Below are 17,689 nucleotides of genomic sequence, written 5' to 3'. Positions count from 1 at the left end.
TCTGTGGGCTAACAGTATCCAAATACATTTATTTGGAATGCTTTAATTCTAGCAAGTATAATTTTGAAAATAAATAAATAAACAAACACAGCAGTTTACCAACCCAACTGCCAAGCCGTAGCTGGATACAAGATTATCTTTGAACTTAACTTGCACTCAAAAGGCTAGATGCTCCTTTAATAGAAATTTTTTTTAGATACACTCTGAGAGGACAATTCTGTTTTCCAAAACAAAAACTGAATGAATGAGGAATATTGATATCAAGTGCCGGTTATTCATACTGCCTTATTTTACATGGTACAATGAGGAAAACCAGATTTTTCATGCAGGAAGCATCTCCAGCATTTCACACGATCTGAAGTACTCAATACTTTGTTTTCTCCACTTTTAAAAAAAATAATATTAAATATTTTTAGTACTAGCAATTGCTCAAATAGCTGTAGAGCAAGTAAGATTAGAATTTGATGAAATTTATAAAACAATATAAAGCATATTGATAGGTACAGAAAGACAGAAAAACATGGGTAAAAGTTCAAGCTCAGAGAAAGGAGCTTTTAGTTTTATTTCTGTAACGAGGTGTCCCTGCTGAGATCTCTCTGAAAGGAAATTTATTAATCCAAGTAACTTTGTAATTTAGCATCGCTATCACAATAAGAAATAAATTTAGAAAGTTATTTTTATATTTTCGTTTTATACCAGGAGGCTACTAGAATACCTAAATGACGCATGAGTTGTTATAAAACTGCAATATTTTTATCTAGCAGGTGTCCAAGCAGCATGTAAATTACATTACTTTCTTTTTTTTCTCCCCATAACGTCATGATGTAAAAGTAACACCATCTGAACTGTTTCTATGGGCTCTATCGTCAAGAATTCGTTAGAATAAATCACTTCTCTTAACTATAGGATTACAAGACAGCAAAATTAAAACACCTCTTAACAGGCAAAATTTTGTTTCGTAGATCCTAAATAGTCTGTGTTCCTTCTTCCTAAACTTGAACAGCAATTAATAAGTAATTTTTGTAATTTGAAAAGAAAAAGACTCAATACACTATTTTCATGAAATGTTACACTTGAGCACCAAATGAACATATTAATTCAGTGAGACATTCTGAAAGAGATGGAGAAGTACAAGTTGGCAAACTGTTTACCTGTTAAATTAAACCACCAAAATTGAAATATACTACTCTGCACTGTGTTAGCTTTAACCTTCATGCTGAGTTTCAGGTAACTCAGATGTTTCATACTACAGAACTTGAAGATGAAGCATTTGCTATAAAGTATTTGTCATATAAAACCCAACCATTTCCTACTGACTTATTTCTCTTCTCTTAGATAGTCATATGACAAAAAAATGGAAATGAGGAAGAACTGAATGCTCTAAGTGCTGTATACATAAAATATCCACTGCAATCTTTTCCAGTAGAAAACCCAGAGGGGATCTGGATTCAAAATCTGAAATACTCTGTAGTCCCCTTTAGTGTGCAGGTGACAGTGTCAGAAAAGAGGTGTGCTGTGACTAGAAATCTTAATGTATTATGCCAAGCGTGAAATTATTTTTATTTCTCTCTGTATGGTACTTCAATTAAGTTACCTATTTGAAAACTAGAGTGTATTAATTTAATCTCAATGGCTATTTAAAGCGCATACTTCTTTAAGAATTGAACTTTCCAATTATGAAGTAACATAGCAAACTGAGAGGCCAAAGTTTCTTTTATGGTTTTAGAATGCCATAAAAACCCCCAGTGCTACAGAATTAACACATGTGACTATACATATAAGAGTAATTTGAGTTCCCTTCCCGACTTGGACACAATGCATATGGATCCCTTTCTTTTCATTTTAACCATACTACAGCATGGGCATGTCTGTCAAATGTATATTAACTACAGTTTTTCCTAAAACCCACAAGGCGAAGTAGAATATGAAAATAACTCAATATACTAGGTAAGTCCACTAAGAGGGTTGAAAATTAAAATCTACTTACTTTGAAAATCAAGAATAGTATAGAATTTAAGCATCTATATTACAACATCCAAAAATCAAATTAAGTAAGCATTAATGAAAGCAATCCTTAACTTCAAATTTTTAATATATAACTTACGGATTTACATTTTCAAAGCTTTTCTCCTTTAATAAATGTATTCCAATTCTGAAACAGCAGAGAGTCATCATTTTCTACTAATTCTACTTGAAGACATCGGATATCAAAGCTTTAATACTAAGAAATATTATTTAGTCCACTGCCCCAATGGCATTAGCTAGAAGTTTTGCTTTCTACATCACAACTCCCTATGACAATATGACTCTGACAAACTAATCTGATAAAGGATAGTTTCTATGAGCTACTAAACCCCATAAAGTACAAAAGCACATGTATTTGTACTTCTGATTTCAATGCAAGCTAAACACATACTTAAGTTTTAGGATGTCCTGAAGTGCTCTGCTAAATCAGGACACAAAAGCACTCAAGCCTAAAATGAAATTACTTCCTTCGCTAAGAATCTTTATGGATCATCCTCTTTAAAACATTCCACATTTCTTCTGTTATTGCCTATGTACTAGTTAAACAGGAATTGTTACACTTCCTGTTTTAAAACATGTATTTCAAACGCTGTCAGTATATCAACCATTACAATCACATTTGCTATCATGGCAATAAAATATACATTGGACCTATGAATGCAACTTGTGAACTGATTTCTTTAAACCATGAACATGATTTTCCACGTCAGTCTAGAATTACTGGTAGTGTTTTTTATTAACGTTATGGTCTAGAATATTTATTGGAATAGTAATGAAGTTGGAAAAAGTACGAACTGAGGCCTTTCTCCAGATCTGAAAGAGGCAGGAAGTTTCATTCCTTGTTCCTGTCCCTCCTGAATGCTCATCTGTCAGTCAACAGTATCTCACACCTTCACTGGATCACAATAACCAAATACATAGCCTGTTAATGTATGTATACAAACTAGGTAATGTAGTGAGCATAGGACAACAAACACTGAATTCTGAATTCATATTCTGTGTCACATAAATGTGACTGATAATAGCAAACACATAGGCCTTTTCTTGAGGAGGCAGAAATAGCTCTATTGAATTCATGTGAATAACCTTAAAAGAAAATTATGTAGCATCATGGTCTCTGAAAATTACTAGCAAAGTAAGTAGTTTTTTTCCTCAAACAGCTATCTCATCAAATTATTCACCTCTCTCCTCGGCCCAACCCAGTAGCAGCTACCCCCTCCTTCCCATGGGAAAATACTTCCACAAAAGTTAAAAAATCTTAAACACCAGAACTGTATCTTAGATACCTGGAGGTACATGAGCACTTCATGCCACAGAGATAGTAGAAAACAAGTGAAAAAGAGGAGGCAGAGGAATCTTCATGGAAATGCACCGGTCTGGCGACCTCTGTCCCTAACCCAGAAAGGTTCCCCTCAGGGGAACCTCAAGGCCAGGTTACCACTCAACCAGGAACTCTGGAACATAACACAGGACAGCATCGCTTCCTTGAGATATCCATGATGAAAAGCCTTGCAGCCCTTTCCCCTGCTTCCTCCTGCCAAACTCAACCTTATTCCTCTCATGCTCCTTCTCTCTTATCCCTTTCCAAGAGGAGTTTAGTACCTCCATCATCTACTCTAAAAAGCAGCTTTAAAAGGCTACTTGTCTTGGAATAGACAGGCCCAAAATGGCAGATCAACTTTTTACAGTAAGGAAATACATAACAGAGGTTACACATCAATGGCATAATGTGAAACCTTTAAGAGCAAAAATATTAAAATTCTAACTCTAATATGAATGGCTTCAAATTACTTCACATATATACATATACACACACAGAGCCAGACAACTCTTTACTTGATAAACTTTTAAAAAACAGCAAACATTATAAGCAAAAGATACAAGCTATAGTCTGTCTTTTTTTATTTGCAATAAAATCATTACCTTTTATACTTTTTAATCCTAAAATAGTTATCCTGCAGACTGTCTTAAATCTCTTCATTATCTTCAGCAACCAGCAAACAGACCAAACACTGATAAAAAAGCAGCTATGCTGGCAGGAAAAAAAAAAAAATAATAACGGAAGACATCTGCACTGTTAGCACAAAGGCAGGACTCCCACTGACATAAATGGGAGAAAGATAAAGTCCCTGGTGAATAGAACTTGCAGAATTACCAGACACATTCCAGAAGCCAACTTCACGTATATCCTAAATGCTGTCTTTGATGTTGTCATATGCGTACATGTGTTCATATGTATATAAAAACAGATATATTTTAAGACACATACACAAAATATTTACAAACTTTTAAAATAATTATATACACAAAATCTACAATTTAGCTCAGTCACTGATAGGTGAGAGGGACACATTTACTTTGTTAAACTAGCATTTTAGGCATGAAACAAGCTATGGCTAGGGAAACGGCTCACAAACTTCAGTTGCACGGGTTAAGAGTGATGAATGATGATGCTTTCAACATTTTCTCCTAGACAGAAAACTTATTTTAGATTTCTGTATTGTTCCTTTTATGAACTTGAGGAGTCATGGCAAAGTCACTCTCTTCTAATCTCAGAAAAGCGCTGTGTATTCTTTCTATATGGGGTACCCAGTGTTTTAAAGGAAAGCAAGGGATATCATGCAGTCAAGTCAGCACTCAGTGGAAAGCTACCTTATTCAGTTTCTACACACTTAGACAATCACTGAATTCACGTCTTCAGTGGACGCAAAGAAACATTTCTATTTTGATATGCCCTCTATTGGGACAGTACCCTTGCAAGAGGATACCTAATTAGGTGTTTACTCAGTTACTAAAATCTATTCTGTAAGCGTTATAATCTGCCCAATGCAGAAGTAGCAACTGAGATTTTAAGGACATTGCAATATTAAAAAAATTAGAATAATAGGTCCAGTAAAAATACGGAATAAAAGCTCCAGTAAACATTCACATATTATGACTTAACCATTAGTCTGAAAGCAACATTTTAAGAAGACAGAAACACAGCACCAACGAAGATTCAGAAGATAAATGTAACGGTTCATCTTAAATGAAAAAACAAAGCTGTATTTCTATGCAAAAGCATACAGGGATGTCTGCAATCAAGTATTATGATCGTATGAAGCTTCTCTTTATGACTTCACGTAACTCAGCACACTCTAGACCTAGAAACAAACCAGTCTTTTGGACGTTAGGAACCTGACAGGAAGGCAATAGTCACAAAGACTTAAACTGTGATAATGGAAGTATGAATTCAAAAGATCCAAAGTACCTGAAGAGCACATAAAAGGCAAAAATCTATTTCATGCAAGAAAACCATAGTTTGAAATTACAAGTCTTGGTATATACACCTACATATAAAATACTTAGCAAACCACAAACCAGGCTGATAGATGGGAAGTATGTTTTAAGATTACAAAAACAAACAGTTCAAGCGTTAAAAATGCAGATCAGATTTGTAAGTCTTAAATAAAATGTTCTGCAGTTTAAAAAAGAAGCACAATATACAAAGGAGGTATCAATTACAGCAAAACTCTCTTTCAATGCCACTAACATTTAGAATAAGCGTTATCACCTTCATTAGCCTCATAGTACCAAACACAGTGGATTGAAGATACGCAATAAATAACATCATTCAGGTACAGACCTGAAGGATATAGACGGACACACCACTTTCCAAAAGCTGTAAAATAGTCATTTTTAGCCATACACACATGGAGGACTATGTTTTAGCAAGATGTTATTTGGGCATCTAATATCACTGAGGTTTTGTAAAGGATATGAAAACCATAGATTGATGTAAACTGAATAGAGATACTTTTGTTAGCAGAATTTACCTACTGAAACTGTTCTTTATGCACTGATTTAAGATTGTATTGATTAATCTAGAAATGGGAAGACAGCAGCAATTCTATTAAAAACAGTATCACTAATATCAGAGAGAAAATAATTCTATTGAAATCTAACAGCATACTTAAAAGAGAACATGCTTTGGTAGCTACTAAAGTTAAAGAAATACTGAAAAGGTAGTATTGACAGTATCTATTCTAATGCCAAACATTTGCATGTGTAACATCCTGCACAAATGCCTCATCCTAAACTGGAAGTTCTACAGAATTCCAAGGCAGACATTCCCATGTGAATTAATTAATTTTACACTGATTTTTTAAACCTTCCAATTACTTCAACTTGCTCGCTCATAGAAAGGAGGGCCATCTCAAGGCCATTAACCCATCTCAGTCAGGCACACAGTGTGATGTCTTTCAAGGGGATACTGTTTCTGCTGGATCTATAGGGTAAGTGTTCCTGAAGCATGACCTACCATACCACACAAAAGCATGCAATATTCCTAAATGCAATACATAATATGACATGGTACACAAAATAGCACCACTAGAAGGATAAAAGTTTGCCTACACAATGTGCTGTGGAAATAAGCTCTTGTATGATAAACTGAGGCAAGCTCTTGCAAAGCTGATGTGAAAGTGCCACTTTGCAACTTGCAGGCTATTTACAGTAGGTAGCAGGTATAATCATTAATCAACTCCAATTATACAACTGGCTTATGTCTCATCATAGGAGCCTTTCAGGAGTGCAATGGATGGCACCCATTTCTTAGTGTAAAGAAAAGATACTTTCTCTGAGAGCTGATATGACAGAAAGTGATTGTGGGTTTCTGCATGAATAATGTAGAATTTTGTCTCAAAGCTAAAGCACTGAAAGAATAAGCGATGCTAATTTTTAATAAGTTGCTCAACTGATAATTTTGTATGCATCAATTGTGCAACTGAACTTGTAATTCAATTAGTTTTTTAAAGCAATTAAGGATGAGAGACTACCAAAAAAAGCTCAAAAGAAGACTTTTCTAATTTATTGAAGTGGCTGATACTACATCACTTCAAAAAAGGAGAATTAGTTATGTAATAAAGAAGAAAATACGTTGTTTCTGTTACAAAACTATCCACTAAAAATGAAATGAAAAATGCATGATCTTCTAATATATGAAAAAAAAAAAAGCAGAAAAAGCTATCATAAGTACTTTCGTTTACTAGGCTAATAGGAAATGAACATTAACTCTGGACTTTATGCCAAGCAGAAAGGCCGACAGATTTTATTGATAAACTCCATATATATTTATATCACCACCACTCATTCCAGATTATATGCACTGCTACTAATTTCCTATCACATGTGCCAAATTTACCTACTCATTTTTAGGGAACACTTGGGAAATCATTTGAAGATCAGAGTTACCACCTTTAAATATTCACAATCCACATTCACTGACATCTGAATGACATTAAGGAATTTAGAAACATTATTTTTTCTAGTTGTTTTTTGAAGTTTTATATTACTTCATAGGATTTTTCTATCAAAGACAAAGTTGCAACAGATATAATTAGCACGATTCTGGCATTTTAGTGATACATGTATTAATGTGGTCTTAGGCCAAATAAAACGTCATGAAGACCTTTAAGTATTTTAGTCATTAGGTCAGCTTTCTTTTGATGACTACACTGATAGCTATGGTTGGTGCTTCTTAGATATTTGATACGAGAACTCAGTGGCAGTGAGGAAAAAAAAAAATAAAAGGAGAAAATCTCATATAAAAGCTAACAAATTTGATTAACATTAGGAATGCTGATTTAAGCACACAGTAGTTTAGCACAGACGTTTTTCGTCATAAGCATGATTTAAATTTCAAATATTTTACTTGTGACAGTTAAATAAATTTTTCAGATCATTCCTACACTGTAAAGAAAAATAACTTTGATTACTTCTCTTCTCAATCCTTACTGAATTTTTGATGTATATTGCAATGTGCATTTAAGCTCTTGAACATTTTGAAGTTTTGGTGATTAAGGATTAAACTACACGATACTACATATTTACTACATACCTACTGCAATATTTACTGTATTTTTTGCAAAATACCTTTATGATAGGAAAATGCAGAAATTCCCATTTAAAAAAGGGAGAGCTAAACCACAAAGACACAGATTATAGGAATTCAGCACCCAAATGCCTTTAAAAAGCTGGTTCAAAGAACTTGCGACAATTGGTAAACAGCGAGTGGAAAAATCAATGCATTAACTACATTATCAGTGAATCTGCAGCTGATAAGGGCAAAGTCTGTTGAAAAATAGCAGGTACCGTCCAGCAGGTGTAAATAATATTTATGATAGTCACATCTTTTTTTGTGTGTGTAGATAGGAAAGGTTTTTTCCTCAACTCTTAATGATACTGTGAGTTCTTTTAAGTACCTTGTTTCCAATGGCCTTTTTTGGTGGAAAGTTAAAAGTCCTCACTTGCTGGTATTTATTCTGTAATTTATGATGCAAGCTTCTGAACTCTGCATATCTTCGATAAACATTCCATTCATCATCCTTTATCCTAATATAAACCTGCAAAATACAGACATGGAAAGAAATAATTTAAAGACAAATCATTGAATTAATGTATCTCCCTTACTCTCTCTAGCCTCAAAACTTAACACCTTCACATTCATGATGCAATGGTACGAGAAGTTCCAGGATCACTTATTTGTTGTTTCTGTTGTATAGGTCATTAATCTTATTCTCTCCCTTCTACCCTCTCCTTCTCTTTTTCTCTCTTTTTATTGTATTTATCAAGACAAACATAGCTTGCTCATTTTAACATGACTCTGGGGCAACCGTGGTAGCACTGTTTGTTACCATGGTTTCCAGCATATTCCAGCTAGTGACCAAAGAAAAAAATAATTTCATACTACTATAAAATTGATTTCTATGCACTCAACACAGTTTTTCAACTTTGTAAATTAGCTTCGTAGCATCAGAATTGCAAAACATAATTTTATCCAAACTATGAAACTTAATTTACTTTCTAAAAATAATTACGTTGAAAACTAAACTAGAAATTTTATTGTTTGGAAAATAAACACAGTTCATTCTTTCTGCTTGTATAGGACATTAAGTATAATTTAACACAGCTGTAGTTTTTGTGATTATGTTTTTGTTTGCCACTCAATTATTTCATGAGCATATTACCAATTACATGCTAAATATTCATGTTCTCTAGGAAAATTTCATGCAGAAGTGAAATATACTTACAGAAAGCTGACATTTCATTCATTAATAGGGAATAACCTTTCCTCTACAGAAATGAGCCCACAGTTTAAAAGAATGCTGAAATAGCACAAGTCCAAAACTATAAACCAAGCATCAAAACTCAGGATCCAGAGCGACCTTTTCCTTAGCTCCTTCTGCAGAACCTGTAGCTGATTCGAATTTCTCATGTGTGTTCATAATCTCAGTATTTTGCATCACAAATTAAGCTGGAGTAGCACTGATGACGCTGCACTGCCTTGCTTCTCCAACAGAACCCAGTAATTTAGTAAGTTGTAAGGCAAGTATTAGAAGAATGCATATATAAAAAAGCAACACCAACAACTGCCACAGAAAGAGTGGGCAGTAACAACTGTATTTTTGTGAATATGAGGAAAAAATGAAATTTGGATTTTGATGTGGCCAATTCCAACACCGAATTGTAGCTTTTCCTGATGACTGAAGCATTAACATGGTCCTTCTCCTCTAGATTTGCCACGTCCTTAGAAAAAACAAAATTTTACTAGGGGCTCATGGTATTTCAGAGGTCCAGTGAGGCCAGGTGAATGCCTTCTTCCACAAAAGCAGCTTGTGCAGCCTTCCTTTGGTTTAGTTTTTAAGAAGTCCTTTTATCTCTACAGACACTTGATTTCTCAAATTTATAGGAGGCTTCTGTCTCACAACAAAATACAATATACTATGCAACTTCTGCCAAATTATAATATTTCACTTTAGAAAATGTTCATATATTCATAATATTAGATTCTATTGAATAACAAGCTTATTTTTATTACTGTTGTACTTTATCATGTTTCATGATGGACAAAAAATGAATAATGTAATTCCAAAATTAGCACATCTAAGAACACAAGATATTCAGAGTATTGTGTGAATTATGCATATGTAAACAAAAATTCCACTACTTTTGGTAACAAGAATTCAGATAGTGTAACAATGGAACCACTATAATAAGTCTGCAGGAAGTATTCAGATTTCTTTTTCATTTTGAAAATAAAGCCAGGATAAAGATAATTAAACACCTACTGGACCATCTGTTTTAACAATTCACTACACCTCTGAAGGAAAATGAAGGGAAATGTGGAATGCAAGTACTTTGCATAATTTCAATGAAATTCATTTAATGTAGTAAAAACTATTCTAAATACTCTTTATTCACCCAGCTTTAACCTCTCTCCCTGCCCATTCTTGCTTCAACCAGCATATTGTTTGAAATTTTCTATACATTCCCAAGATTCATGTTTGAGCTTCCCTACGGGGGGTGAGGATGACAGAACAGCTTTAATTATTTCTAACCAAGTTATTTAATATGGAAATCCTAATTTAACTAAGCAGTTACCTTTGCACATGTGATTTGGTGAATCATGCAGTTTCTGTTAAACTGTAACCCATAGTTAACTAAATAAGGAATCCAGTACATTGCAATTGAAATTTTTAAGGACTGCAAAAACATAGATTCATTTCTTAGATAAAACTATTACAGAATCTCTTCCTGTTCTTCTGTGTACATAGATATTGATTTCTTTTAGACAGTAAGAAATGAAAATGCAACATTTGGAGCCCTGTGCCATATTGAATTTATTGACAATAGTATAATAGAGTATGAAAGGCATATTAAAGTTCATGATGTAGTAGACATTCAAAGCTTTTATTATCTCAACAGGGAATACTATTCACAAGCCAAGGTATTTCAAGACACTTAATGCAAATTCAGTTGGGAAATCAAAGAAAATAAATCCCAAATATAGAACTGCTTGGATAAACTTACTCTAGTCTAGTTATATAAGGCATATAGTTATCCTAATTTAAATCAAATACAGATCATACAACTTAAGCAGAGGAATAACAGTGAACAATTATCTTTGTAGATGAAATTTTGAAATATCAAATCAAGCAACTTGAGATGCACGGTTTGAAATTGCCTTAAAAGTCATTAGGACTATTCCCATCGCCTTCAATGTATCCACAATTTCATTCATGGCCTTTTAATAGGAAATCAATGACATTTGTAGCTGCCAAATACACTTTTGTGTATGTTTCTCCCAAATTATCATGCTCCACCCTAGAGTGACACTACTTTCTACTACTGAAAATACCTTAACATATGACATATAATTACAGAACAGTATTTTAAGATCACGTTACAGAAAGTCCTAGGCTCATTCTCTGAACAATTTAAAAATCAATACCAAATTGCTACATTACCTTTCAAATGTATTATTTCTGCATTATTGTATTTCTACTCTATTACTGTATTTCTAACTTCCTTTCCCTCACTAATAAAAAAGGGTTTTCTGGATATCCTCTTGTTTGTTACATATGCCTTTCAAATGCCCAAGCATGTGACGACAAAAAGGAAAATTAGCAACTGGTTTGGTAGAGACAACCCAATCAGCATGAAAACAAAAACATAACATGCAAATTGGCACCATTGCTTTTTAAATGTTAACTCAGCTAAGCTTGACTAGTAAAAGTTTTCTTCACATTTGCTTTTAAATAACACTTCAAATAATTTTGGGTCCATAGTTTCACCTTTACGCTTCAGTACAATAAGAAAAAGGAAAGTAGACATGAACTAGTAGAGAAGCTTTAATTTTTTGCTAGAGTTTCATTCTTGGTAAAGAAGCTATAAAATGTTTCTGTAAAATGAGAATACTTGCTTCAGATACGGGAATATCTGCTTAGATAGAACAGATTAAGATAAAAAAGGATGAGAAGATTAATAATCAAACCTGCTCATGCTAACAGAACATATATATCTTAAGAAGCATATTGCTAGCACTCAGCGGGATAAACCAATGAATGAATGACAGTTCTTAAATGGATTTTATGCGTCTTCTAAGACAGGCAATTTGAACACTGTTGGGGGATGGGAGAAGAGATTGCACGGGGGGGGAGACATTATGTGCTTAAATTTGCCTCTTTATTCCCCCCAGGCAGGACAAAGCAAGCTTGGAACAAATGAAAAATTACATAGAGCAGACTGCTCCTACCACTACCTATGCAGATAAATCTGTTCTAACACCTTGTGTTAGAAAAGCCAACAAAAACTATGCAAGGATATGATATGATATATATGATATGATATATGATATATGATATGATATATATGATATGATATATGATATATGATATGATATATATGATATGATATATGATATGATATATATGATATGATATATGATATGATATATATGATATGATATATGATATATGATATATGATATGATGTGTGATATATGATGTGATATATGATATATGATATGATGTGTGATATATGATGTGATATATGATGTGTGATATGATGTGATATATGATGTGATATATGATGTGATATATGATGTGATATATGATGTGATATGATATATGAGATATGATATATGAGATATGATATATGAGATATGATATATGAGATATGATATGATATATGATATATGATATATGATATGATATATGATATGATATGAGATATGAGATATGAGATATGAGATATGAGATATGAGATATGATATGATATATGATATGATATATGATATGATATATGATATGATATATGATATGATATATGATATGATATATGATATGATATATGATATGATATATGATATGATATATGATATGATATATGATATGATATATGATATATGATATGATATATGATATGATATATGATATGATATATGATATGATATATGATATGATATATGATATATGATATGATATATGATATATGATATATGATATGATATATGATATATGATATGATATATGATATATGATATGATATATGATATATGATATGATATATGATATATGATATGATATATGATATATGATATGATATATGATATGATATATGATATGATATATGATATGATATATGATATGATATATGATATGATATATGATATGATATGATATGATATGATATATGATATGATATGATATATGATATGATATGATATATGATATGATATGATATATGATATGATATGATATATGATATGATATGATATATGATATGATATGATATGATATATGATATGATATGATATATGATATGATATGATATATGATATGATATGATATATGATATGATATGATATATGATATGATATGATATATGATATGATATGATATATGATATGATATGATATATGATATGATATGATATATGATATGATATGATATATGATATGATATGATATATGATATGATATGATATATGATATGATATGATATATGATATGATATGATATATGATATGATATGATATATGATATGATATGATATGGATGAAGTTAAAACTGCAAGCGTTTCAGCTTTTCCCCTTCTTATAGGCAGACTAACACCAATATCTTGCATCTCCTTTACCTCGACTTTGAAATAGTCAATTTAAATAATTATATATTGTATTACATAATCATAAAACAATCATAATTTCATGCCAGGACCAAACTGTAACACTTGTAATGTACCCAAATTATCTTCTAAACTACTAAAATTATCTTCTAAAATACTTAAATCCTACTGTGATCCACATTATCTTGTGCCAGTCTTTAGAGTAAGGATAATTTCTTCTTTATTCTCACAAAAATTAATCTATTAAACAGCATAAAAAGACATCTTCTTCTGATACAACTACAGAGAGGGCGCATCAGGCACAAGACAGGGACTTCTAAAAGTCCAGTTCAGAATTACTGATGGACAGCTGCAAGTAGTAAGAGGAGACAAGATCTCATCTGCATTAAAAGTTCTCATCAGCTAACAAACACAGTTCATCTTTTTCACTGCTTCCACTATAAGTTTCCCATACTAAAAAAAAAACCACAAAACCAAAACCCACCTGTTTAAGAATGTCTATTAAACTTCTTTATGATAAAAAGGGGAGAAGAAACTGAGAAGAAACAAATTTCAGTGCTCTGAACTATAAAGTAAAACTTTTTAGCGTTTATCTACTGATTCTCTACGTTTTTTGAGTTTTGCGTTATAGACATTATAGAAGCCTGGAATATTTGCTGCAATAACTCACAAGTAACTTTTAACTTAGCATTTGGTTAAATGAATCTTATAACCCATGATATTTCCATAAAACAAGACTGCAAGTACTTTTGTAGATTATTGCTAACGTAATCTAAGAAAAATGACTGAGAAGCCTTTCTGTAGAAAGAAAATTCCTTCATTTTAACCAGAGGTGCAGACACGTTCTGGGATGAGTTTCTGTAACAACTACTTGTTTTGCTTTTCAAATATAGGTTTATGATGATAATAAAGTTTTAAAAATTCTTAAAACTAACTCAACTTTAATACACATCTTTACTCCAGAGCACTAAATTAAAAAGATTTTGATCAAAATTTACAATTTACAAAATAATTGTGTCCAGGGGAATGGAACTACCTTTTCTTCCTATTTCATAGCGTGCTTCCCTGAGAGGAGTGATGTATTTCAATCTATTTAGGAAGGTTTTATCAAAATTATTTCAGCATTCAAAACATATAGAAGTTGTTAAAGGTATGAATCCAAAAGGGAAGCATATAGCAAAAAAGGAAGGAACCTGTTACATTTCTTGACTTTACTTCAGGACAACGGGATTCTGTTTAGACTATAAATTCAAACTGAATTCTCCAAAGTTACCTTCAAAGTGTGAGAAATGAATACAAATGCAAGTAATATTCTGACACAGCTGCAGGACTACATTTATGGTTAAGTTCCCTCTTTGAAAATGAGCCAATATAAGAATTTCTGCATAATGAAAAACAAACAGAACAATGAAACTTTTAAGCTGTGATACGAGCAGCTTTTTGTGTGCCTTTCTACATACAGAGACATAACAGGAATTAAAGCGAACAAGTTGAATCTTCAACTTTTTGATATTTAGTTCATAAAAATGAACAATACACTGTCAAATATATGAAAGATTGAAAAGAGACTGGGGTAAAAAAGCTGTACAAAAAGAATGTTTATTTATGATAATCTTGGGTGGCTATTCATATGCAAATAGCAACAGTCTTATCTGATCAGCATGTTTATCTTTAATCTTATTTGGTATAATCTAAAATGTTTACTGCTCTGCAAACAAGGCAGACTTGCAAGTAGCCATTTAAATATTGGTATCACTTTAAGAATCACAAAATCTCTGTTTCATTATCTTAAGTGTCAGCCATTGGTAATTATAGCAACAAAAGGCATGACTAATGGCATTTGCTGTACACTTCACAGGGAAGTGGAATCCATATGTATGCAGAAAATAACAAGATACTCTATAGTTGAGAAATACGATAAAGTAATATTATTGCAATAATCATCTCGCTTCACAGGCATTAAAGAAACTGCAACTAACTATCACCATCTAGAGGTAAAATGTAAATGCAAAAATTGTTTTTGATTCTGATCTGGATTCTGTCTTTATCCCTGTGAATATACTAGACAAAATTATTTTCTAATGGTAGACTGGCTGAGCAACATCTGCCTCAAAAAAAAAAAATTCACAAAAGAAGATGGGCATCAAACTGCACAGATCACAAATAGTAGTCATCAGAGAGCGACTAGCTAACTAGAGAAGACAGGATGTTCATAAGAGAAGACTTTCGTCAGCATGACCCAAGCCACCTAATGTTTAACTTGTCTGTTTAAAGGACTATGCTTTCTTAACTGTTACTTTGTACAAAATATCTTTGTTTCTTCACACATGGCTAGGTCCTTTAATGCTTATAACTAATCCTATTACCACTTACTAATAGCCATCACAAACTTTGTAAAAGAATAAACCTCTTAAGCATCTTCTGGACTGAAAGGGGATAACTGTAATTGTTCTAATGTTCTTGCTAGAAGATACTGCTATGACATTCTATTCTGAGCTCCTATCACGGCCCCAATAATTTCATCCAGTAATGTCTAAATAATCCTTATGATTTGTTGATTCATAAAAAGGACAGCAACTGGTCATCTAATTAATCTTTCTACTCAAGTGCAAAATTAATTATACTGGTAATCTGTCAGCACTAATGAATGTCAAGACAGTAGTCAAGATATAAACCTGAAACAAAACAAAAAAGCTGAGCAATTAACAAAGAGAAATGATGTGCTTCTGAAAACATTCAAATAAGCGTGCCATGCATAGAAGACAAACAATAGTGGAAGGAAAGATACTTCCTAATCATACCTATTATTTCAATTTCAGGACTAAATTACTCATTCTTAGCATAGCATTACAAGGGCAACTCGTGTTTAGTTAATCCTACACCATGACTTCCAAGCTTCCTCCACTGTACTGTTACTGCAAGGCACACTTTTCATTCGTACTGATTTGAACAGTTTGGAAAGTTCTTTGGTGAATTATGAAATGTATTCTATTCAGTCCGCTTAAATATGAACAAAATGTATAGTGATATTTATCAAAAAAAGTTGCCTATCTTCCAAAATATTGCTATCCAGGGATTTCGTGAGAAAGATGGCACGTCTTTGTGCTTTGACTGATTTTTCTCAAATTCAGTTAGCTCAATATTCTCTAGACCCGTGTAAACTTTCAGTATTCACAAACTCTGTAATAAGATGTCTTGCACCCCAATTATATGTTGTGGAGAAAAGCACTGTCAAGCACTTGGTTTGAAACTGCAAGCTAGTAGCTTCAATGGATGCTCCAATTTGCATTTTTAAACAGTTAAAAATCTCTCCATGATTTCAAAGATTGCTGTGATATCCCTTTACTAATGATTTCTAACAACTTGGTTTTCAGACCTCCCTAAACCCTTTTAAAAATTGTGTCAGATTAGTTAGTTTAAAAAACTTCTGGTACCCAAGCCAGAAGCTATTTATCAGTTTTCAGCTATTTCACCCTTGAATTCCTGGTGAACTGCATGTGGAGATTTATTCTTTATTTGTTCAATAAGATCTACCGGCATTTCATTTAAAACAGTCCATCTGGTAATTCTCCACAAGGAATAATACAGAATGGGAATACCCCATAACAACTCCATGGTGAATGGAGATCTTAAAAAGCACATTTTTCTGTTACTATTTTATGTTATGAGACCACCTTCTTCAGCTTGAGTATTTGTCCCACTGACTTTAGCAAGTGGCCTCCTCCTGACGTACAGAACAGACCATTAGATTTTATGGGTTTTGGAAGTTGTAAGAGGGCTATAACTCTGTATTTCTACTTTTTTTCCTTCAGAATGTGTACATTCCTCTATTTTCCTTTGGAAATGACTTATTCTTTAATTTTTTTAAAAGTATTTATTTACTTCTAATAACTTTCCTTATTCTGCTGCTTAGCAATCCTTGTCTTGTTTTTCCTTTTTTTTTTTTTTCTAAATAGCTTATGCATTTCCTCTGAGCAATATCCAAGTTTTTAAACAGCCTCCATTATGCCTGCAAACCATGTTAGTTGTCTCTTTTAGGGGTTTGGTTTTTTTTTTTTTTTTTTTTTAGAGTGCAGTGTAACTACAAATACAGAGGTCTGATTAAAAATTCCACATCTATAGGATTCATTATAAAATGTTGTGTGCTTTCAGAGTCCACAACTTTATTCCTGAGTTTTTCCAGAATCCTTAATCCTTAACAGAAATTAAAGAAACTATTT

General features: G+C 32.6%; 1 protein-coding gene across 5 annotated transcripts in view; it reads right to left on the bottom strand.

The window, feature by feature from the left end:
• SNX29 (sorting nexin 29) overlaps positions 1–17,689 on the bottom strand; it is a 126,821-nt gene that overhangs the window by 43,369 nt on the left and 65,763 nt on the right. For all 5 annotated transcript variants that reach the window (XM_074599288.1, XM_074599287.1, XM_074599286.1 and 2 more), the window contains exon 19: positions 8,268–8,408. In XM_074599288.1, coding sequence (XP_074455389.1) covers positions 8,268–8,408 — 141 coding nt within the window. The remainder of the gene's footprint in view (positions 1–8,267; positions 8,409–17,689) is intronic.

The sequence above is a fragment of the Larus michahellis genome, chromosome 8 (assembly GCF_964199755.1).
Source record: "Larus michahellis chromosome 8, bLarMic1.1, whole genome shotgun sequence".
NCBI lineage: Eukaryota > Metazoa > Chordata > Aves > Charadriiformes > Laridae > Larus > Larus michahellis.
This window is presented reverse-complemented; position numbering and strand designations above follow the sequence as displayed.